This window comes from Oenanthe melanoleuca, chromosome Z (assembly GCF_029582105.1).
Source record: "Oenanthe melanoleuca isolate GR-GAL-2019-014 chromosome Z, OMel1.0, whole genome shotgun sequence".
NCBI lineage: Eukaryota > Metazoa > Chordata > Aves > Passeriformes > Muscicapidae > Oenanthe > Oenanthe melanoleuca.
In genome coordinates, this window is record NC_079362.1 from 17765180 (window position 1) to 17789903 (window position 24724).

General features: G+C 53.1%; 1 protein-coding gene across 2 annotated transcripts; it reads right to left on the reverse strand.

Annotated features, from left to right (window-relative positions):
- Positions 1-1635: 1635 nt before the first annotated feature.
- On the reverse strand, positions 1636-24724 carry LOC130265422 (uncharacterized). Of its 2 annotated transcripts, none has more exons than XM_056514511.1 (15): positions 24348-24669; positions 24020-24084; positions 23613-23918; positions 23284-23432; positions 22880-23027; positions 22478-22665; positions 22255-22395; positions 21871-21985; positions 3998-4135; positions 3561-3746; positions 3276-3431; positions 3019-3120; positions 2543-2645; positions 2206-2262; positions 1636-1915 (listed from the first exon to the last, which is right to left on the reverse strand). In XM_056514511.1, exons 1-15 carry the CDS (start codon positions 24463-24465, stop codon positions 1830-1832), a joined length of 2058 nt encoding a protein of 685 aa, XP_056370486.1. In that variant the 5' UTR covers positions 24466-24669; the 3' UTR covers positions 1636-1829. The 2 variants fall into 2 exon arrangements, with proteins under 2 accessions (XP_056370486.1, XP_056370487.1); XM_056514512.1 differs by lacking the exons at positions 1636-1915; positions 2206-2262; positions 2543-2645; ... (2 more) ...; positions 3561-3746; positions 3998-4135 and adding exons at positions 19285-19480; positions 19771-19827; positions 20108-20210; ... (2 more) ...; positions 21126-21311; positions 21563-21700 and having other exon boundaries at positions 24348-24724.

Genomic DNA, 24724 nt, shown 5'->3' on the forward strand with positions numbered 1-24724 from the left:
TAATCAAAGGTACCTTAAAGGAAAATAATACAACAAAAAAGATAATCAAAGGTCCAATATTTTTTTCTCAAGACATATCTTTATGCTTTCAACATGAGGAACAAAATTAAATATCCCCTGCCATGGAAGTGTGTCCCTCTGTCCTCCAAGAGATGAGGCTGTGTTTTTGGATGTGCCTTTTGCAACAGCAGGAGCTCTGTAGGACTGACAAGAAAGTTGCTCTTAAGCCTCCTCCATTGAAAAGATCCCTGAGGAGTGTATGAGGAGAAAGACAGAGAGCTCACATCTCTGGCAGCCACAAAACGGAGAGGACACAGAGCCCTACTCAATTTATGGGAAACTGAAGGTTTTACAAAGGGTACAGCACTAAAATATATTCCCTAAATAAACATGTATATTAAAAAAGGACTATATAATAGTTAACTACAAATACTTGTCTATAACATTGTAACTTATAAATTTTGCACAATTGTAGTAATAAATGAATACATTTATCACATTGGGGTTTTATGTTAATGTGCATATAGTGCATATACTGTTGTCTTTTTCTCAACCTGGAAATGAAAGTCAAGATACTTTTAGGAAGGAGGTAATATAAAAGTGGATTGCTATTTGAAGCTTTTCAGGAGGAGTTATGGAAAGATGGCCACAAAAGCCCCCCTCTGCAGGGTGAGTACATTTTTATAGGTGTTAGGAAATCAGCATAAATGATAAGAAGCACCAATGAGGAAGATAAGTGGTTATACAATTCCCCCCCAGGTCAAATCTCTCTCTGGAGTCCCAACCCCGCCCCCAGCATGGGTTGCACTTGTCCATGAAAATTTGTCTCAAAGAATTACTCTTAATATGGTTCCAAGGAAGAACCAAGATAGTACTGGGGCCATGCACCCTGTACGGCTTGGAGCTCTGGAATTTGTTTTGTCTTTCTGGTTAGGGAAAGACCATGGAAAATTACTTGGAAAAATAACCATTAATACAACAGGCCATAGAGCTCAACTACATGGGCGTAGAATTCAGAGGACATATAAAAGGAAAAAGGCAAAAACCAAAACATCAGTGCATTTCATAAAGGCCGTTACATTTACAGCTCCCAGAGCTTTGGGGCTCTGAGGTGGACAGAGAAGATCCAGCTCAGATCTCTGCTGAAAGGGCAGTAACACACTCTGCTGCAGGTGCTTGGGCTGGTCTGCGCAGGCCCAGGCAGATGCCAAAGCTGCTCTTCACAGCCTTCTCCCTTCTCCTGCCCCTCTGCCAAGTGCAGCAGGCCTCAAGCACTGAAAGGAGCAACGGGACCCAAAAGGAGACAGTTGCACCCAACTCACTGGGGGGTCCTGTGGAAGCCTCTCTTATCCAAAGACATTTCCCATAATGTATAGATTTCCAGGGAAACCTGAACGCAAACCTTAACCCTAATCCTAACCCTAACAGTAACCCTAACTCTACCCTAACCCAAGAAACCGTATTTCATTTCATGCAAGGCTCCTTCTTTCTAAACAGATCCTTTCTGTCAAACCAGGACAAACTCCAACACGTTGTGCAACTGGGCCTGTGGGAGAGGAACTTTTTCAGCCTCATCTGCCCTTGTTCCCCTATTTCACTGGACACAACACCACATTGAAAGAAAACAACAACAAGGGCTGTTGTGTCCCAGGCCTTTACTTTCCTCACCATAGCTCCACAGAGACGTGGGGGAAAGTGAACAAGACAAACTTTATTAAAGCAAAATGAAGCAAAGGCATAAGCTGGAAGGGAAAGAAGAGGATGGGCTGAAGGGAGGAAGTTGTCATAAGGGAAGGAGGCAAGAGGAGCTTGTGGAGATCCTCACAGGCTCAGCTGGGAGCAGCATCAGCAGAGTCTGGAGCTGCAGCAGCATTGAGAGGAGGAGACACCTCTTCTCTGCCAGGCACTTGAAGGGCTGGAAGAGAGAGGAACAGAGCCATGGTCAGAGCCGGGATCCGCACAAGAGCCCGAGAAGAACCTCCTGCCAGGACCATGCCAGCCAGCTCTTGCCATGGCCTGGAAGGAGCAGGAGAAAATGGGATCAGCCGCAAGGTGCTGGCCGCAGATCCCCCACGGCTCCTTGAAACCTCTGAGTGCTCTGCCCACGCCGTCCCTCATGTGCACGGGGAGCAGAGCCCTCAGCAGCCGCACAGGGATTGCAGCTCCCCCGCCACACGCTGCCGACACCGCACTGCCCTGACTCACCCTCACGGATGGGCTGGAGCTCTTGCTGCTGCCCCGTCACCTTGTGCCTGAAGATCCCTGGGAACACAGAGCCTGTCGCGGCCCCAAGCAGCACAGCTGCCCCCACGGGCGCAGCCAGCCCTGAGGCCGCACGCCCTCCTGCCCCGGCAGCGCTCAGCCCGGGCCCTTGGCACATGCTGCCGCCCGAGGCTCGGCTGGAGAGAACGGCAGCAGCCCTGAGGGCAGCCGCGGCTCCAGCAGCCCCGGCCCGGCTCCCGCTGCGGGGCAGCACCTGGGCTGGGGCCGAGCCGCGACCAGGCCGGCATGGCAGGCAAGGGACCCCGGGCTCGTGGCTCACCAATGAACCTCCTGGCCGCCCCTCGCTGGCGCTCCGGCGGGCTCTGCAGGCTCAGCAGGGCCCGGCTCAGGTGCTCGGGTGCTCGGCTCTCGTCCTCTCCCGGCTGCAGAGAGCGCACAGAGGGAAGAGTTGGCGCGGGCTTTGCCCCTGGGCCGGCGCTGCCTGCACCCAGCGCTGGCCTCCCCTGCCCACACAGCCCTGAGCCCCGAGCGGCTGCCGCTGCTGCCGGGCTCTGCATGGGCAGCCGTGGTGCCGCCCTGCAGCCCGGCTGGGCCGGGGCTCCATTGGCACCGCCTCGGAGCCTCAGGAGCCCGGGCAGGAGCCTGCGCATCCCATGGGAGGGAGCAGCGTGTGGGGCTCAGGCCGGTGCCCTTGGCTGTGGCACTGGGCAGGGGCACAGCTGCCAGCCGCACACACTGACACCGGCGGCAGGCTGCTTCTCCAGGCTGCGCCTGGGGCTTCCAGGCTGCCCTTACCAGGCCATCGTTGAACTTCAGCGCCTGCCCCCTCGTCAGCAGCTGCTCGAGATCCCTCCTCTTGAGGAGCCGACTTGCACAAAGCAGGGTTTTGTAAGAGGCCTGAGAGGAGCAAAGAGCCAGAGGTGGCACGACAGCCCAGGGCAATGCACAACCTGCATCCCTCTGCCGAGGGGGAGGCTGGAGCCCAGCAGGGGCCAGGGCATTGGGCAGCAAAGCTGCTCCCTGGGGGACATGAGCAGCCCACAAGTCCTCACCTCTGCCACATCCTGGTTCTCATCGTGCCAGTAAGGTAAAAGTGACAACAGGCTCTCCTTCACAATGGCCTTCAGGAGCTGTTTTCCCTTCTTCACTCTAAGCTCCATCACCTTTTGAAACAGCTGAATGGAAAGCAGCTGCACATGCCTGTTGTCCTGGTGGCAAATGACAAGAGATTTCAAGATCAACATTTCGCACCTCACGTGGGCAAAAGCCCAAAATCCACAGGGCACAAAGTTTCTGGGCAGTATGCAGTGCCTGTGGCTAGGGGCACAGAGCCTTACATTGTTGAAGAGTGGCACAAGCATCTCAGCCAGCATCGGGGCAGTGGTGCTGCATTTGGTGGACACCAGGATGTCTTTGTCCTGGAGCACATTCATGAAGACAGAGAGGGTCATCCTGACCACCTCTCCGTCTGCATGCCTCAGGAGCTCCAGGAACTCTGGAGACATTTCGCAGAGGCTTTCGGCCTGTGTGGAAGGCAAGGCTGTGCTCTGAATCCATGAAGGGCTTCAGCACTGAGACCGCCCTGGCACTGCACCCTGCTGCTGCTGCAGGGCCCAGCAGCCAAAGGCGCGTCCTGAAGCACTGGGGCAGCAGAACCAGGAGACAGGAGAGCTGGGAGCAGCTGCCTCAGCTGCCAATGCCCAGCCAAGCCCAAGCTGCTCTGCTCCCCAGCCCCACGCTGCCAGTGCGGCCTCAGCCACTGCCCCCTTCTCACCATCAAGGGAGACTTGCTGAGCGCCACGAAGCCTCTGAGCGCCAGGCGACGCCTCTCCGTGCACTCGCTCTGCAGGTGCTTGGACATGATCGTCAGCACCCTGCGAGCACAGACATTCAAATCCAGAACATCCAGGAACTGAAAGGCAAAGGGCAGTGACAGGGGAGCAGCCGGCAGGAGCCTGCAGCTGCCCAGAGCCAGGCCCAGGCAGCAGCACCAGGTGCAGCACCGTGTCAGGCGGCTGCGGCTACGAGAGGCCAGAGAGCTGGCAGGCAGCTCAGGCAGGCAGCGCTGGCCTTCAGGCTCACCTCCACAAGGAGAGCCAGGCCAGGCAGATCCCAGTGGGGCTGCTCCCTGGTGAGCAGCTTGAGCAGGCAGATTGTCATGGGGGTACATAAGCGGCTCAAGCCACGGCGCACCTCCCTGGCAGGGGGAAAAAGGCACCAATGCCCTGAGCCAGGCAGACAAACCTGTGCCAGGACTGACTCACAGAGCTCTGATCTTTGCCCAGCACCCTGCGAGGGGACGTGGACCCTTTTGGATGTGGCTGCTCCCGGCCACCCTCCTCTCCCAGGCTTTTCCAGTCTGCCCTGCTGTCCCTCAGTGACAAGGCCCTCCTGCCTACAACCACAGGGGCTGTGTGGGGCACTCTGGGCACAAATGCCCGGGGCAGCAGGGAGAAACAGTCTCACCTGGCCAGCAGACCCACTGCATAGTGGTGGGTGTCGGCACAGAGCAGGGTGTCCCACACACGCTTGCGCTCCAGAGCCAACAGCCCCTCATCGTCACACCACAGGCGGCAGAGCAGTGCCTTGATGTTCTGCACCACAAATCTGTGTGCAGAGCAAAGCCCAGGTCACGCTGGGAGCACTGGCTCTGGGCACAAGGGCGTGGGAAGGACAGGACAAGTGGGACCTGTTGGGCTTAGTGGGAAGGCAGTGTTCCTCCCTGGCACGCTCTCCAGAAGTTATCGACCTCCTCCGGTATCTGCACTGTGGTGACGAAAACTTGGAAGAGCAGAGACACCAGCAGGTGGGCGGAATGAAATTTTATTGTGTGCTGGCACTCGGGCACCTTGGCAATCACCCACAGCACCAGAGTTGCCTGCAAAACACAAACCACCTTCAGCCAGCGTTCAGTGCCGGGGTGTCCATGTGGCCGGGCCTGGCAGGGGGAGCACCCGGCCTGCTGCCCCTGAGCCTTCCCCTAGGCCAGGTTTCAGCAGTGCCTTAAGCAGGGAGATGCAGGATGGGGATGGGGTGGAGAGCTTCTGGAAAGGCGAACTGGGGGCAAGCAAAGGCGAGTTTCAGAAACTCACAGCCAAGGCAAATGCAGCCCTGTTGTCCCCACTGGAAGTGGATCTGCTGTGCAGTGGCCAGTCCTGCATCACACTGAGCAGTCTTGGAAAGACACTCTCAGCCGCTGGTCCCCATGATCCTATGGTTCTCCACATCATTGCAGCAGCTCTGTGGGACCAGAGCTGCATGTCAAAGGGATCTCAGCCCCAGTACCATGGCCTGTGCAGCTGCATGAGGCTGGGTGACAGAGCCGCGGTGCCCCGAGGGGCAGGGAGGGAGCATGGCAGCGGGCTCAGGAAGCAGAGGGACCTGTGAGTGCTGGAGCTCTCTGCCTGTCTGGCAGAGCCCACTGGACAGGCTCTACAGGGCCATGGGCTCTAAAGGCCAGTGAGCTCTGAGCTCTCAAGGCAGTTATGCCCCATACCTGTCACACGATGGGGCACAGCGCAGCAGGGTCAGCACCACCTGAGCAGGGTGGTTTTTAGCCAGACTCAGAATGTTCATGCGCGTGTGGGCATCCACAGTCCCACGGGACACAAGCCTCTGGTGAATGTCCCTCACCATGGCTGGCACCTGGGGGAGGCATGGGGAGACTTGAAGTGCAGTCCAAGGGAGCAACGTCCCAAGTTTCTCCCAAGAAATGATTCCCTTCCCACCACACAGTGCTGGCCTCAAAGGCCGAGGTGCCCAGTGGCAGTGGTTTGAGGGGCCGCGCCATCCTGGAAGGCCTCCAGGCCTGGCCTCAGGGCTTACCTGCTGCTGAGAATAAACACCCATCTGCTTGAAAAGATCAGGTGAGGGAGCAAGAACCAGAGTGGGCGTGGTGTTAGTGTTTGAGATGTCCTGAGCCACTTCGGTGTCAGTCTTCATGATGGCCACATCCTGAGTCACTGCCGTGTGAACCATTGCCCTGTGAGAGTTTTCTGTGCACTCTGTGGATGCTGTGCTAACATCAGGCTTTGCTTGCTTCTCGCTCAGCCTGGAGTCAGCCTCAGCTGCGCCCTCAGTTGCTTTGGTGGTGGACTTCCTACGCCGGATGCAGAGGAACCTCAGCAATATCTGCAGCAGAATGGAGGGCAGGAAGAGAGGGACATTCCATAGAGAGTTCCAGGTGTGATGCTGGGCTGAGCAGTGACAGCAGGTGGGGTTGGCTGCAGGTACCTGAGCTGCTCTCCGGAAGCGGCCACGGGCGGGGCCCTGCTCTTGTGTCTGCTCCACGGCTGCATCTAGCAAAGAGGGAGCACAGCCAGAGCTGAGGGGCTGTGGGAGAGGCCGGACAACACAGACGAGGCCTGCACTCCCCAGGCAGGGACAGCCCCAGGATGGCCAGGGGATGGAGCAAGGCCACCACCGGGGAGGAGAGCCCAGCCTCTGTTTGGTGCTGTCCATGGGCATGTCCACAGGGGAGGGCACGGCACGGCATGGCATGGCATGGGATAGGGCCAATCTGGCTGCAGGCAGAAGCCCTGTGGCCCAGCTGTTCCACTTACCATCCTGCTGTGGCTGGAACTGCTCTGGCTCGTCAGTCTGCTGTGCTGTGGCAGCTGCACGGCCTTGAATTCTTTTCCCCCTAAACACTCTTAACATATTGAGCACTCTGCCTGCCATCTTACTCTGCCCTCAAGGGCACCTTCAGGACAGATGCTCCAGAAAAGCTGCCAGTCAAGCAGTGCTGCAGTCTGGCCGCAAGGCCAGCCGCAGGAGCAGTGCCTCGGAAAAGCTCTGGGTCAGCAAGGAACGAGCTGGCTGCGTGGGGCTCCTCACAGCACAGCTCTGGCACGTCCTGTCCCATCACATGCACCGAGCACTGTGGCGTGGCCGCGTCACTGCCAGCACCTGTGTTACCAAGCGCCCGCGTCACCAAGGCCCTTGGACACGCTGCCACGTGCCCTGAGTTCCACCCCACCCCGCCCAAAGTGTTCCATTTTAGAAGCAATCTGTTGCCCCGAGTACCTAAGATGGACCAGGACACACCAAGATCAGCAAAGTCCGCAGGGAAGGACTCTGGACGGTGCTGGGAGCCCACAGCCCAGCTTGGTGCTGTCCTGGCACTTGCAGCTGCCAGCAAGCAAGATGCAAATGCATATTGGCAAGAGATAAACACACCAGATAAGGGGGATGTCATTAGGGTGTGCATAAAGGCCCTTGAAATCAAAAGAGAGTGTTATAGGTAATAAACTAATCAAACCGAATTAAAATGTTAAATTGGCAAATTTTATTTTCGCGACCAAAATACGGTCCTGGAAAGCCACAACCGGAAAAAACAATACCGAGCCCGGGGTCGGAATTGGGTGAACACACGATGTTACCCAGCCTCTATCGCACTGGGTTCCCCTGGTGTTCACACCGCTGTCTTGGTTGGCCTCTTTTTTATACTGTTTTTCATAGCCTGGAGCGGGACCGTCCTTTGTTTCTTTCAAATTCAGCTCTGGTGTCCACACAAGACAAAGTCCTTCCTGCTCCTTGATGAGATTTTGTGTCCGTTGTGTATTGCTTTTAGGTGGTTGATTTCATCTTTACGGGGACCAGAGTCAGGGAATGCAGTCCTGGTGATGGGTTTTTCGGGAAATGCTGCTCTCCTGTGAGTTTCCAGGCTTCCCCAGGAGATAGGTGCTTATCGGTAGCAGTCCAATCTGTAGATATGTTAATTTACCTAGTTCTGAGGCAATCACTGCCGTTACCTGTGGCTCGTTTATTTTGCAGACTTATTTTATACAAAACACAAATTACAATATGGTATATATATATCACAATCCCTCCCCTTCTATATAAACACATTAATTTGTGTTCCCTTTTTAATCCTCTTCAGATTCCTCACTGCCATTTTTTTCTGACTCTTTTCGATAATCTGTATATGGGAGCTGATTTCTTTTTATCTGTTCTTCAAATTTTGTCAGCGCCTCTATTGCCCTGGTGTTCATCTCCCCTCTCCTTAATTTCATTATTTTGGAGGCTCTACCATTCACCCTTCCTGATGCAAGTTCAGGATCCATGGGCATAGCTGCAATTTGCATGCCCTGTACCACCGAGTGTACTAGTCTAATAAAACAAGGTATTAAACATGGTATGAATATTATTCCTGCCAATGAACACACAATAAAGAACACTACCTTTTTTCACCAAGCTCCTGATAATAACTGGTCCCACCAAGATGCCTGGAGAATGGAATTCCATTTTTGGACTGGAACGTGTGCTACCCTCTTTATCTCTGCTGCAAGACCCTTTATAGTTTCTCCGTAATCATCGATTTCGACACAGCATTCAGATTCGCTAAATTTCCCACAGACTCCCCCTTCTTCAGCTAACAAATAGTCTAATGCTATTCTATTTTGGTATACAAAAGCTCGCATCTGGGAGTGCTGTTTAGCCAACAATTCGAGGGCATCTGAGGTGTGATTCGACACAATCTCTACCACGGCCTGCAGCCTTATCAACCTATTCAACAGGTAAACTGGAGTCCGGTATCCCCAACTTCCATCTTGTGCCCATGTTGCAGGACCATAGTATTCTATTATTCTTTCAGCTGGCCACTCTTCCCCTCCCCAAACTTGGCTGCCACCCACATCAGGGAGCTTCTTTCTTAATTCCCTTTTTTCTCTATTCAGTGTCTCGTAGAGAGGTGCCCCCAGGAAAGTACTGCCGGACCTTGGTAAAGTAAAGAAGACCGGCTGAATGATCCCCAGAGTGCATGACCCCTTCCATTTTTGTGGTAATTCACTGTATGCTTTCTTCCCACATACCCAGTATATCCCATCAGGAGCTTTCCATGTACTTTTTGTACTCCCTGGTTCAGCCTAGTAAGTACTTAATTCTCCTAGTGACTGGTAAGGGTTAGCTCCAGAGCCTTTATTCTAGCAAAGTCCAACCTTATCACTCCACTCACAATTGCCTTTCTTTTCTAGGCTCCAGTACCCAGCAGGGGACTCTGGCTGCCAAATTTTACTTTTGTTATCTGAATTTACTGTTAAGGTGGAGACACACGGGGTGTATCCCACTACCTCAGTATATTCTCTTCCCTCCCGACTGATACAAATTGATCCGATCACTCTTTTATCTAAGACCCAGCCCTCAGGTCTTTGAAGTGTCTTTGAAATTTGGGTTTTATCCCCCCTTAGGAGTTGCTCTGGAGTTAAGCTCTCACCTTTCCAGGGCCATTTTTCTGCTGATTTAAGTCCTCCGCAAATCCAGCAGTTGGTCAATCCTAATTCGGTTGCAATCTCTTGCATTAAATCGATAAACAAATTTTTGTCTGAGCCAGATAAACCCCACTTATCATATTGTTTCTCCAATAAATCATATTGTTCACTTAGGGTCCTCAATCTTTCCTGCTCCATTCTCTTTCTTCTCATCTCTGACTCCTGTTTCTTTATTTCTATGGCTACCTGTTTTATTTTGCTCTCAGGATCCATGCCTTCCCTATCTCTAGAAAAACAGAAAGTGTTATCAAACTGGGCACAGATCCGGTCATCATCTTCCTCGAGAAGGTCTATGATGACAGGTTTAGTGTCTGAGATGAGTCCACTTTCATACCTTAGATTTTTGCCCACCCAGTAGGTTTTTCCTTCAATGACACACATTCCTAGTTTAGTATGGTCATAACACAATTGATTCACCTGAAAATAAGCCACAAATACCGATTTTCTTTTTCCCCCTATCCAAACCGTACGATTGCATTGTTCACATGTGGGAAGAGGTGTCTGGCTTGCACTTCTTTTGTGAATGTTATGAGCAAATGTCTCTGATTGCCCGTTTCTGTTTCTTGCCTTGGGATCATAGCATACCATTTTCTCCCCCAGTTTACACTTTACATACTGAGTGCCGTTAAGGGTGCAGTGCTCCTCCTTTCCCTCAGGGGTGCAATTAGCTAGGACAGGGTGAGCAGGGGTACTAATTCGTGTGCACTCCCCACACTCATTATGGCTTTGTATTGCAGGGCTCAGGGCATTCTCTGGGTATGCATTAGTCAGAGGATACATGACTAGGCTCAGGCTCACCAGGACTCCCCATAGGTGTACTTCTCTGCCTCTGCCTACGCCCACCAGGTTGCTGCTGGCGGCGAGGGAAACCATCTTCTTGGCAGCAGAAGTATTCTTCAGGGGACCAATGTGAAGTCCAAACTGCATCCCGTCCCTTAAAGGCATCCCACCTTGATAACTTTACTGTATCTGTCCAACAAGGTGCTTTATTTGCTTTCTGGCACTCAATTTCCAAAATTACCGTCCTGCAATTTAGCTTTCCCCTAATCCCGTGTTGGTACAAGCGAAACCACTGGATCAACTCCGGTACAATATTATTCAATTTGGTGGCAAGTATTAGAATTCGGTCAGTCAGAGACAGCTCTTTCTCAAGGCACTTAGTACAGAGACCTCTAGGCCTGATTCCCCATATACAATGTGTGACCCAAACCTCACGACAAATCTGGCACCTGAAATGAACAAAAGGAAAAACACCTGCACTCAGGAACTGAACACCTTATCTGATCTAAGGTGCTCATTTACTTGTCCGGCGCAATTTTAGCTTGAGGTTTCCAGGGTGGGAGATCACTTTCCACTCGGGTGTCTCCTCTCTTCTCTCGATCTTTTTCGCTCTGGAGGCGTGTGTCCAGCCCTTTTCTGCTGTCCGGACTGCTGTGTCTGTGGTCAAAAGGACAAGAAAAGGACCCTCCCAGTGAGGAGAGAGAGAAACCTCTTTCCAGGTTTTTATGAGAACGTAATCCCCAGGTTGGATTTTGTGTATGGCGAACCCTAGAGGAACATTTTGTGTGACAATTCCCTGCTTTCGAAGATCCTGTAAATTTTTATTTATGGTTATTAGGTATGGTTGTATTTGTCCATCTTCTATTTTTGGGTGTCCCACGGGCATGCCATGATCATAGGGCATACCGTATAACATTTCAAAAGGAGATAACCCTGTCTCAGAATGAGGCATAGTCCTGATATTTAATAATGCTAAGGGGAGGCATTTTGGCCAGGACATTTTAGTTTCTATCATTAATTTTGATAACTGGGCCTTCAGTGTCTGATTCATCCTTTCAACTTGTCCAGAACTCTGAGGATGCCATGGGGTATGGTATTCCCACCGAATTCCCAGAGCCTCCGCTAATTGTTTAATAATTTTTGAGGTGAAGTGTGTTCCTTGGTCTGAGTCTATATGATTGATTATACCATATCAAGGGATGAGTTCTTCCAGAAGGACTTTAGATACTGTCTGGGCAGTAGCCCTAGAGCTTGGGTACGCTTCCACCCAATGAGTTAATTTGTCCACTAATACTAGCAAAAACTTATACCTCCCAACCTTGGGTAATTCAGTGAAATCCACTTGAATTCTTTCAAAGGGACGATAGGCTATAGGGCGACTACCCCAGATTACCTGTCGTGTCCTGGCTTTGTTTACTTTTTTGCATGTTAGGCACCCTTGCACCTCTTGTTTAGCCAGCTCATAAATCCCTTTACACCCAAAGAATCTCAGGAACTGTTCTGCCAGAGCCTGGGATCCCCAATGAGTTTGCATATGCAATCTCCTCAGAATTTTTCTGGTGTAGTCCTTTGATACTAATTCCCTCCCGTCTGGTAACTTCCACTTACCATCTTCTAATGTCCCTCCTATCTTCTTATATTCCTCAACCTCTTTTGGAGAGGGACGAGGGGGATATTCCCAAGTACTGCTCTCCCCAACCTCTGGGGTACTTACTGTCATTAGTGCAGCACTTTTGGCTTCCTTATCGGCCAAATTGTTTCCCCGGATCCGAAATTGTATTCCTGTTTGGTGTCCTTTTACATGTACTACTGAGATTGCCTCTGGCTTCTAAGATTCGCTTTATTAATTCCCCATGAATTAATCCTCGTCCTCGAGTGTTTATTAACCCCCTTTCCTCCCATATTTTCCCAAAAGTGTGGACCACCCCAAAGGCATATTTTGAATCTGTAAAGATTGTTCCCCTTTTCCCTTTTAATCTTTTTAATGCCCGAAAAACCGCATATAATTCACATGCTTGAGCCGACCAGCTTGCACTGAGGGGTCCTGATTCGATTACTTCCCCTGTTTTCCCATCTACGATTGCATACCCCGACTTTTTCTTTCCTTCTATTACCCTAGCTGACCCATCCACAAACCATTTTTCCCCCCCTTCGAGTTCCTCCTCCTCCAAGTCTGTTCTGATTTTTGTCTGCAATTCCACTATTTCTGCACACTCATGGGTTGGTTCCTCTGATGCTTCCCCGTACAGGAATTGAGCTGGATTCAATGCAGTGGTTGTCCGTAGTTCTAAATCATGTGAGTGTATTAGTATGGCTTCATATTTCAACAATCTAGCATCCGTGAGCCACTTATCTGCTTTTTGTTGTAATATACTCCTCACATCATGAGGAGTATACACCACTAACGAGGCTCCAAATGTCACTTTCTTTGCTTCTTCCACCAGTAATGCTGCTGCTACAATTGCCTGTAGGCAAGTGGGCCAACCCCTGCTTACTGGGTCTAGCAGCTTTGATACATATCCCACCGGTTTCCTAGCTCCTGCCCAATCCTGTGTTAAGACTCCGTAGGCAGTCTGGTTGCTAACGTCCACAAATAATTGAAATGGCCTTTTTATATCTGGGAGATTTAACACAGGAGCTGTCATGAGGATTTCTTTTACCTCTTTGAACCCCCTCCTCGTCCCTTTCTGTCCATTTTACCTTGTCAGTGGTCAATTTCTCGTATAAAAATTTCACCTTTTCACTGTATCCCTCAATCCATTGCCTGCAATAACCCAGGAGTCCCAGCAGCTGCCTGACCTCCCTCTTTGTTCGGGGGGGAGGGAAGGGATATAATTCCTGCTATCCTTTCCGGGTCTAATTTCTTTCTTCCCTTCACCAGCCAGTGTCCTAAATACTTAACCTCAGGCTCAACAAACTGCAGCTTTGGCTTAGAAACCTTTAACCCCTTTTCCCCCAAGAAATTCAGCAATCTTATGGAGGTTGTCCTGACGTCCTCTTCTTCCTGACCAGCCACTAATAAATCATCTACATACTGTAATAACTTGGTCCCTTCTACCGGCACGAATTGGCTTAGCAGCTGTTCCAGAGCCTGACCAAACAGGTTGGGTGAGTCCACGAATCCTTGAGATAGGGAAGTCCATCGGTATTGTTGCTTACGACTGGTATCCGGGTCCTCCCATTGAAAGGCAAAATAGTCTCTACTATCCTCCGCCAAGGGGCAGGACCAAAATGCATCTTTTAAATCTATTACACTATACCAGGTGTCCTCAGGTGAAATTTTATTCAAAAGTGTGTATGGGTTTGGGACTGTGGGGAACAAGCTCTTAGTTCTCCTGTTTACTGCTCTAAGATCTTGTACCAGCCTGTAGCTACCATCAGCTTTCCGAATAGCTAGGATAGGAGTGTTATGTCTCGACATGCAAGGTTCCAAGGTTCCTTTATTAAGGAGGTCCTCTATGACAGGTTTCAATCCTTTCCTTCCTTCTAGGGGGATGGGGTATTGCTTAACTCTAATAGGTTCTTCAGGTTTATCTATTTTTATGTGTATGGGTTCTATTTCTAATTTCCCCGCCTCCCCTTGTGTGTGCCAAACCCTTGAATCAACTCTATTCTCATCCTCTATTGTTAGTCTAAATAAACGTACCACAAGCCGAGAACTTTCCACAATTAGACTTATTTCCAATGTTACCATCAAATCCCTCCCCAACAGGTTGTAATCCGCTTCTTCAACTAACAACAGATTCCCTAAACAAAACCTCGTTTCAAATTCTATTTCAACATCTTTAATTACCGGTACCCTAAAAGGCTCCCCTTTTGCTCCAATCACCATCACAGTTTCCTTACTTATAATACATCCTGAAGGCAGCTGTTGGACGGTGCTACGCTCAGCACCAGAGTCTACTAAAAATATCAAAATTAGTTTTTCGGGTCCTATCCTTATTTTTACCAGGGGCTCCCGGGATGTTCTGGACCCTAAATGAAAAAGCCCCTGACACCTCTAATCCTCTTGGAACATTTTTTCGTCTTTCATCCGCTTCCTACAGTCCCTCTTAAAGTGACCTTTCTTCCCACAGTAGAAGCACTCCAGATCCTCCCTCTGTCCGGCCGCCTGTTTTGTCTGGGAGGGGCCTCGCTTCCCCTGGGTCTGCTGGCTCGGTGCCGGTCCTGAGCTGTCCCAAGTCTGCTCCTGCTTTTGTGCCTCCCTCACGGCAGCCACTAAAACCTTTGCCTGTGCCTTTTGTTGTTCCTCTCCCCTCCTCATATAAACCCGATGCGCCTCCTTCAATAATTCCTGCAGTCCTTTCTCTTGCCAATTGTCCATTTTTTCGAGCTTTCTCCATATATCGTCCCACGATTTTGCCACAAATTGTGCTTTCAGGAGGACCTCCCCTATAGGAGAGTCAGGATCCGTCCCTGAATACATTCGGATACTTTGTCTCAATCTCTCAAGCCACTCAACTGGCGTCTCATCCCTTCCCTGACATTGTGCCAGTGCCTTGCTCATGTTCTGCCCTTTGGGAACGGCCTCCCGTATACCCTGTATCACCATGCTTCTTAATTCTATCATTCTTAACCTGCCTTCTTTTGTCTGTGCGTCCCACGACGGTCTCATGCTCGGCCACCTTTGATCCCCTTGTCCTCCCTGGGGGTTCCTGCGTTCCCAATCCCGAATCGCAGCTTGCCTTATCATGTCCCGTTCCTCAGTATTGAACAATGACCTCAATATAGCATTAATATCATCATACGTGTAAACGCTAGTTCCTAAGAATTCGTCTAACCGGTTTGCAACTCCTATCGGGTCATTCATTAGATCGCCCATTTCTTTCTTAAATGCTCTTACGTCTGCGGTGTTAATTGGTATGTGTACAAATCCGATGACCCCCGGGGCAATGGGCACTTCCCTTAAAGGAAGGAGTTGATGTCCGTCTGTATTATCCCCACTATCGTCATTATATACCCCTTTTGTTTTATGTCGGGTCCTGCTTGCTGGCGGGGATCCAATTTTTCCAGCAGCAGGAATTGTTACTTTATGTCCCGGGAGGTGGGGAGCAGGGGGTGGGTGAGGCGCCGCTGCAGCCGGTGCCTGGGGAAATGGGGCGGGGGAGGGGTGAGGCATAGGTTGGTATGAGGGATTCGTAGGTGCGGGAAGCGGGGGTGGTACAGGAAGAGGTTGAGGAGTGGGATTTAGGTACGGGGGTGGGAGATTGTCCAGGGGTTCCCATGTTTCGCTTACAGATGTAATGTCCTTACAGGTTCTAACTGGGTATAACCCAGTGCTAGTGTGTTTCCATAGTCTAGCATAATCCCTCTCCTCCTTTACCTGTGGGTTTTTCTCGTTCCCGTGGGTAATTAGGGCCTGGCAGACCCATCTTTCGAATGTACCGAAGATGGGCCACACTACATGTTCCTTGATCTCCTTCCCCCACCAAACCTCTATGCAATAATGTATCAATTTTTCCTTAGACTTGGTTGTTTTATCTGGACCTTGCTCCCAGTATTCCAACATCCACCCCAGCGAACTATCCCTGGGGATTTCGGGTAACTTACCTTTTCTTATCTTAGCTGACTTCTCTGGGGTTTTTCCCTGAGGTTTGCTCTTTTTCTGTCCCATTTTTCTTTTTTTTTTTAAAAGGTTCCCCCCAAGCCACCTTTGTTATGCCTACTTACCGTGTTTCACGCCGGGACCACCGCCGGGTCCGGGTACAATCGTATTGAAGTTTAAACTTATTTCAGTGTTTCCAATCTACTCACCTCACACGGAGAACCGTTCCGTGGGGTTTTTCGAAAGGAGGCGAGCTCTCTTTTCCTTTTCCTGGGCTTGTCCTGCCCTAGGATCTGAGAGGTTTACCAATTCCCAATTCCGGGGAACGTACCTTCCCTCCCGATCCTCCCCGTGACCGACCCCCAAAACTTCCCAAGTTTTAGGCTTGACACGAGAGAGAGAGAGCTAATACCACGTTACGTTCGCTTCCCCCGCAACCGACCACACCCCTCGCGGGATAATGGAACTGCGGTTTTGGGGTCCGCACTCGCTTCGTGATAAAATCACGTCTCAATCACGCGCTCAGTCACACCTCACTCAACCACGCAATACTTACGGCTCCTTTTCCTGCGTGGATTCTTCGTGCACGTCGAGTTTTATGAGTGAAAAACGTTGCCGCGGTTATCCGAGAGCTCGGGGTCCAACTTTCCCTTTCCGATTGTGGCTTTTCGGATTTTTAGTTCGGGATCCTGACCGGCTTCGGAGAACTCCCCAATTCCACCAGGTCGCTGAAATCAGCGAGGCGCCTCCTGGTCGGAAAGGGGCCCCCCCCCCGAACCCAAAATCAGGATCACGTTGGGAGTCACCAAGATTGTTATAGGTAATAAACGAATCAAACCGAATTAAAATGTTAAATTGGCAAATTTTATTTTCGCGACCAAAATACGGTCCTGGAAAGCCACAACCGGAAAAAACAATACCAAGCCCGGGGTCGGAATTGGGTGAACACACGATGTTACCCAGCCTCTATCGCACTGGGTTCCCCTGGTGTTCACGTCGCTGTCTTGGTTGGCCTCTTTTTTATACTGTTTTTCATAGCCTGGAGCGGGACCGTCCTTTGTTTCTTTCAAATTCAGCTCTGGTGTCCACACAAGACAAAGTCCTTCCTGCTCCTTGATGAGATTTTGTGTCCGTTGTGTATTGCTTTTAGGTGGTTGATTTCATCTTTACGGGGACCAGAGTCGGGGAATGCAGTCCTGGTGATGGGTTTTTCGGGAAATGCTGCTCTCCTGTGAGTTTCCAGGCTTCCCCAGGAGATAGGTGCTTATCGGTAGCAGTCCGATCTGTAGATATGTTAATTTACCTAGTTCTGAGGCAATCACTGCCGTTACCTGTGGATCGTTTATTTTGCAGACTTATTTTATACAAAACACGAATTACAATATGGTATATATATATCACAAGAGCTTTGGGGCTATGAACCGGACAGAGATGATCCAGCTCAGATCTCTGCTGAAAGGGCAGTAACACACTCTGCTGCAGGTGCTTGGGCTGGTCTGCGCAGGCCCAGGCAGATGCCAAAGCTGCTCTTCACAGCCTTCTCCCTTCTCCTGCCCCTCTGCCAAGTGCAGCAGGCCTCAAGCACTGAAAGGAGCAACGGGACCCAAAAGGAGACAGTTGCACCCAACTCACTGGGGGGTCCTGTGGAAGCCTCTCTTATCCAAAGACATTTCCCCAAACCTGTAGATTGCCTGGGAAACGCCAACAACACACATAAATTCTGGCAATGCTGAATTGCTTCAGGTCCTTTCAGCACAAGCACTCCAGCGTGAGCTCATCTTCCCTCAAGTGTGTTTCCACATATCACTTTGGGCCCCTAGAAACACGACCTGCCAGCTGCCACTTCACGTGTCTCGTCTCCTGCCTGCATTCATGGCAGAAAACCCAGGCTGTTCCCAGCTGCAAAGCAGAGCCCTGTTCCCACAGGACGCTCTTGTGAGCGACTTCCCAGGACTCTCTGCTGTGCAAGCAGCACTTCTCATGCCCACCCAAGCACTCTTGGTACAACAGAAAACAAGCTGGCCAGCTCTAGGCTCAGCAGACTCCCATCACAGGCACAGGAAGACACAGGGGCTGTTTTGCAGCTGTGCCCAAGAGAGATGGGAAGGGTCCCCTCCTCTGGTCTCCCTTTCTTGGCTTTATGACTGGGCCTTAGGTGGGGGCTGTGATTCCTCCCTTGTGGGGGTAGGCTTGTGGGGATAAGAACCTCCAGAACTGCACCCAGGATCATGGCACTGCCTGACACTGCTCTGTACACTGGCATGGTCGTGCCTCTGTGCTGCTGCTGCTGCTGCTGCTGCTACTACTGCTTTATTTTATTTTTATGCATGTCCAAAGCTCACTGTTAGGCCACGATGGTCCATTGTTCTGCCCTCATTCTGTCCCTGTGCAGGGATGGAGCATTGCTGTGCTTGCAGGAAGCTCTCTGCAAAAACTTCCAGCATTCCAAGCTCCTTTTCCCTCTGTGGATGCTTGCTGTGAAATCCCTCAGAGCTGGATTCAGAGCATACTCAAGTTTCCTCTTCTAAAACCCAGGGTCCTTGTCCCCTTCAGCGTGATCAGAATGACCTTTAACTCTGCCTCAAGTTCCAATACAGGATGTGACCAAAAGTATGTGTTTTATCAGCATCTGCTGAAACCAGTTGGGGCAGTGATCTGTATCTCCGTGGCAGATATCCTCTGCTAATGGGCCAGCTGTTAAAAACCAGGTTCAGCAGAGCTCTTCATCTTTTCTGCAACCCATCCTTCCTCTAGGAAGATCTCCTCTGTTAATGAGCCATTGAGTCCCACTGCATGACTGATAAAATTCCCTAACAGCACTGGGAGATGTTCCAACTAGGGAGAGGAGCCAAGCCTTTCCTATCTGGATAAAAACTGAGATATGGAACACCAAGGCAAACTTTTTCCATTGGATTCCAGAGGAAAACCAGGTCCTTGTACATCATGGCTGGACCTTCAGTGGAAATCTGCACTGTTCTACAGAACCAGTGTTTCAAGAGACCCACATCTGTCACTCCAGGGAGACTGCAGCCACCATTTAATTGGTCTGCCACCAACACCCTGACTGACTGACGGGGCGTCAGAGTGTATTCTAACTCTGTCAATGTTCGGTTGTTTTGTATCACTGAATTTTTATTCTAATTGTCCAGATTTGGAACTGTTATTTCAATTCCCATATAGTTGCCGGAAAGCGCCTTAATTTCAAAATTCTAATAATTTGGAGGGAGAGAGTTTACATTTTCCATTTCAAGCAAGGCTTGTGCTTTCTTAGCAGACACCTGTCTTTCAAACCAGGACAAACTGCAACACGTTGTGCAACTGGACCTGCAGGACAGGAACTTTTTCAGCCTCATCTGCCCTTGTTCCCGGGTTTGACTGCATACAACACAACATGAAAGAACACAAGAGCAAGGGCCCTTATGTGTCAGGGCTAAACTGTACTCACTATAGCTCCACAGAGACGACGGGAAAGTGAACAAGACAAACTTTATTAAAGCAGAGCGAAGCGAAGGTATGAGATGGAAGGGAGCTGTCACAAGGGAGGGAGGCAGGAGGAGCTTGTGGGGCTCCTCACAGGCTCAGCTGGGAGCAGCATCAATTAAGTCTGGAGCTGCAGCAGCATTGAGAGGAGGAGACACCTCTTCTCTGCCAGGCACTTGAAGGGCTGGAAGAGAGAGGAACAGAGCCATGGTCAGAGCCGGGATCCGCACAAGAGCCCGAGAAGAACCTCCTGCCAGGACCATGCCAGCCAGCTCTTGCCATGGCCTGGAAGGAGCAGGAGAAAATGGGATCAGCCGCAAGGTGCTGGCCGCAGATCCCCCACGGCTCCTTGAAACCTCTGAGCGCTCTGCCCACGCCGTCCCTCATGTGCACGGGGAGCAGAGCCCTCAGCAGCCGCACAGGGATTGCAGCTCCCCCGCCACACGCTGCCGACACCGCACTGCCCTGACTCACCCTCACGGATGGGCTGGAGCTCTTGCTGCTGCCCCGTCACCTTGTGCCTGAAGATCCCTGGGAACACAGAGCCTGTCGCGGCCCCAAGCAGCACAGCTGCCCCCACGGGCGCAGCCAGCCCTGAGGCCGCACGCCCTCCTGCCCCGGCAGCGCTCAGCCCGGGCCCTTGGCACATGCTGCCGCCCGAGGCTCGGCTGGAGAGAACGGCAGCAGCCCTGAGGGCAGCCGCGGCTCCAGCAGCCCCGGCCCGGCTCCCGCTGCGGGGCAGCACCTGGGCTGGGGCCGAGCCGCGACCAGGCCGGCATGGCAGGCAAGGGACCCCGGGCTCGTGGCTCACCAATGAACCTCCTGGCCGCCCCTCGCTGGCGCTCCGGCGGGCTCTGCAGGCTCAGCAGGGCCCGGCTCAGGTGCTCGGGTGCTCGGCTCTCGTCCTCTCCCGGCTGCAGAGAGCGCACAGAGGGAAGAGTTGGCGCGGGCTTTGCCCCTGGGCCGGCGCTGCCTGCACCCAGCGCTGGCCTCCCCTGCCCACACAGCCCTGAGCCCCGAGCGGCTGCCGCTGCTGCCGGGCTCTGCATGGGCAGCCGTGGTGCCGCCCTGCAGCCCGGCTGGGCCGGGGCTCCATTGGCACCGCCTCGGAGCCTCAGGAGCCCGGGCAGGAGCCTGCGCATCCCATGGGAGGGAGCAGCGTGTGGGGCTCAGGCCGGTGCCCTTGGCTGTGGCACTGGGCAGGGGCACAGCTGCCAGCCGCACACACTGACACCGGCGGCAGGCTGCTTCTCCAGGCTGCGCCTGGGGCTTCCAGGCTGCCCTTACCAGGCCATCGTTGAACTTCAGCGCCTGCCCCCTCGTCAGCAGCTGCTCGAGATCCCTCCTCTTGAGGAGCCGACTTGCACAAAGCAGGGATTTGTAAGAGGCCTGAGAGGAGCAAAGAGCCGGAGGTGGCACGATAGCCCAGGGCAATGCACAACCTGCATCCCTCTGCCGAGGGGGAGGCTGGAGCCCAGCAGGGGCCAGGGCATTGGGCAGCCAAGCTGCTCCCTGGGGGACATGAGCAGCCCACAAGTCGTCACCTCTGCCACATCCTGGTTCTCATCGTGCCAGTAAGATAAAAGAGACAACAGGCTCTCCTTCACAATGGCCTTCAGGAGCTGTTTTCCCTTCTTCACTCTAAGCTCCATTACCATTTGAAACAGCTGAATGGAAAGCAGCTGCACATGCCTGTTGTCCTGGTGGCAAATGACAAGAGATTTCAAGATCAACATTTCGCACCTCACATGGGCAAAAGCCCAAAATCCACAGGGCACAAAGTTTCTGGGCAGCATGCAGTGCCTGTGGCTAGGGGCACAGAGCCTTACATTGTTGAAGAGTGGCACAAGCATCTCAGCCAGCATCGGGGCAGTGGTGCTGCATTTGGTGGACACCAGGATGTCTTTGTCCTGGAGCACATTCATGAAGACAGAGAGGGTCATCCCAACCACCTCTCCGTCTGCATGCCTCAGGAGCTCCAGGAACTTTGGAGACATTTCGCAGAGGCTTTCGGCCTGTGTGGAAGGCAAGGCTGTGCTCTGAATCCATGAAGGGCTTCAGCACTGAGACCGCCCTGGCACTGCACCCTGCTGCTGCTGCAGGGCCCAGCAGCCAAAGGCGCGTCCTGAAGCACTGGGGCAGCAGAACCAGGAGGCAGGAGAGCTGGGAGCAGCTGCCTCAGCTGCCAATGCCCAGCCAAGCCCAAGCTGCTCTGCTCCCCAGCCCCACGCTGCCAGTGCGGCCTCAGCCACTGCCCCCTTCTCACCATCAAGGGAGACTTGCTGAGCGCCACGAAGCCTCTGAGCGCCAGGCGACGCCTTGCCGTGCACTCGCTCTGCAGGTGCTTGGCCATGATCGTCAGCATCCTGCGAGCACAGACATTCAAATCCAGAACATCCAGGATCTGAAAGGCAAAGGGCAGTGACAGGGGAGCAGCCGGCAGGAGCCTGCAGCTGCCCAGAGCCAGGCCCAGGCAGCAGCACCAGGTGCAGCACCGTGTCAGGCGGCTGCGGCTACAAGAGGCCAGAGAGCTGGCAGGCAGCTCAGGCAGGCAGCGCTGGCCTTCAGGCTCACCTCCACAAGGAGAGCCAGGCCAGGCAGATCCCAGTGGGGCTGCTCCCTGGTGAGCAGCTTGAGCAGGCAGATTGTCATGGGGGTACATAAGCGGCTCAAGCCACGGCGCACCTCCCTGGCAGGGGGAAAAAGGCACCAATGCCCTGAGCCAGGCAGACAAACCTGTGCCAGGACTGACTCACAGAGCTCTGATCTTTGCCCAGCACCCTGCGAGGGGACGTGGACCCTTTTGGATGTGGCTGCTCCCGGCCACCCTCCTCTCCCAGGCTTTTCCAGTCTGCCCTGCTGTCCCTCAGTGACAAGGCCCTCCTGCCCACAACCACAGGGGCTGTGTGGGGCACTCTGGGCACAAATGCCAGGGGCTGCAAGGAGAAACAGTCTCACCTGGCCAGCAGACCCACTGCATAGTGGTGGGTGTCGGCACAGAGCAGGGTGTCCCACACACGCTTGCGCTCCAGAGCCAACAGCCCCTCATCGTCACACCACAGGCGGCAGAGCAGTGCCTTGATGTTCTGCACCACAAATCTGTGTGCAGAGCAAAGCCCAGGTCACGCTGGGAGCACTGGCTCTGGGCACAAGGGCGTGGGAAGGACAGGACAAGTGGGACCTGTTGGGCTTAGTGGGAAGGCAGTGTTCCTCCCGGCACACTCTCCAGAAGTTATCGACCTCCTCCGGTATCTGCTCTGTGGTGACAAAAACTTGGAAGAGCAGAGACACCAGCAGGTGGGCGGAATGAAATTTTATTGTGTGCTGGCACTCGGGCACCTTGGCAATCACCCACAGCACCACAGTTGCCTGCAAAACACAAATCACCTTCAGACAGCGTTCAGTGCCGGGGTGTCCATGTGGCCGGGCCTGGCAGGGGGAGCACCCGGCCTGCTGCCCCTGAGCCTTCCCCTAGGCCAGGTTTCAGCAGTGCCTTAAGCAGGGAGATGCAGGATGGGGATGGGGTGGAGAGCTTCTGGAAAGGCGAACTGGGGGCAAGCAAAGGCGAGTTTCAGAAACTCACAGCCAAGGCAAATGCAGCCCTGTTGTCCCCACTGGAAGTGGATCTGCTGTGCAGTGGCCAGTCCTGCATCACACTGAGCAGTCTTGGAAAGACACTCTCAGCCGCTGGTCCCCATGATCCTATGGTTCTCCACATCATTGCAGCAGCTCTGTGGGACCAGAGCTGCATGTCAAAGGGATCTCAGCCCCAGTACCATGGCCTGTGCAGCTGCAATGAGGCTGGGTGACAGAGCCGCGGTGCCCCGAGGGGCAGGGAGGGAGCATGGCAGCGGGCTCAGGAAGCAGAGGGACCTGTGAGTGCTGGAGCTCTCTGCCTGTCTGGCAGAGCCCACTGGACAGGCTCTACAGGGCCATGGGCTCTAAAAGTGGTGAGCTCTGAGCTCTCAAGGCAGTTATGCTCCATACCTGTCACACGATGGGGCACAGCGCAGCAGGGTCAGCACCACCTGAGCAGGGTGGTTTTTAGCCAGACTCAGAATGTTCATGCGCGTGTGGGCATCCACAGTCCCACGGGACACAAGCCTCTGGTGAATGTCCCTCACCATGGCTGGCACCTGGGGGAGGCATGGGGAGACTTGAAGTGCAGTCCAAGGGAGCAACGTCCCAAGTTTCTCCCAAGAAATGATTCCCTTCCCACCACACAGTGCTGGCCTCAAAGGCCGTGGTGCCTAGTGGCAGTGGTTTGAGGGGCCACGCCATCCTGGAAGGCCTCCAGGCCTGGCCTCAGGGCTTACCTGCTGCTGAGAATAAACACCCATCTGCTTGAAAAGATCAGGTGAGGGAGCAAGAACCAGAGTGGGCGTGGTGTTAGTGCTTGAGATGTCCTGAGCCACTTCGGTGTCAGTCTTCATGATGGCCACATCCTGAGTCACTGCCGTGTGAACCATTGCCCTGTGAGAGTTTTCAGTGCACTCTGTGGATGCTGTGCTAACAGCAGGCTTTGCTTGCTTCTCGCTCAGCCTGGAGTCAGCCTCAGCTGCGCCTTCAGTTGCTTTAGTGGTGGACTTCCTGCGCCGGGTATGCAGGAACCTCTTCAATGTCTGCAGCAGAAAGGGGGCAGGAAGAGAGGGACATTCCATAGAGAGTTCCAGGTGTGATGCTGGGCTGAGCAGTGACAGCAGGTGGGGTTGGCTGCAGGTACCTGCGCTGCTCTGTGGAAGTGGCCACGGGCAGGGTCCTGCTCTTGTGTCTCCTCCATGTCTGCATCTAGCAAAGAGGGAGCACAGCCAGAGCTGAGGGGCTTGGGAGAGTTCGGAGAACACAGACGAGGCCTGCACTCCCCAGGCAGGGACAGCCCCAGGATGGCCAGGGGATGGAGCACGGCTACCACCAGGGAGGTGAGCCCAGCCTCTGTTTGGTGCTGTCCATGGCCATGTCCACAGGGGAGTGCATGGCATGGCATGGCATGGCATGGGATAGGGCCAATCTGGCTGCAGGCAGAAGCCCTGTGGTGCAGCTGTTCCACTTACCATCCAGCAGTGGCTGCAACTGCTCTGGCTCTTCAGACTGCTGGGCCAGGACTACTGCAGGGCCTGGAATTTTCATCCCCCTAAACACTCTTAACAGTTTGAGCGCTCTGCCTGCCATCCTACTCTGCCCTCAAGGGCACCTTCAGGACAGATGCTCCAGAAAAGCTGCCAGTCAAGCAGTGCTGCAGTCTGGCCGCAAGGCCAGCCACAGGAGCAGTGCCTCGGAAAAGCTCTGGGTCAGCAAGGAACGAGCTGGCTGCGTGGGGCTCCTCACAGCACAGCTCTGGCACGTCCTGTCCCATCACATGCACCGAGCACTGTGGCGTGGCCGCGTCACTGCCAGCACCTGTGTTGCCAAGCGCCCGCGTCACCAAGGC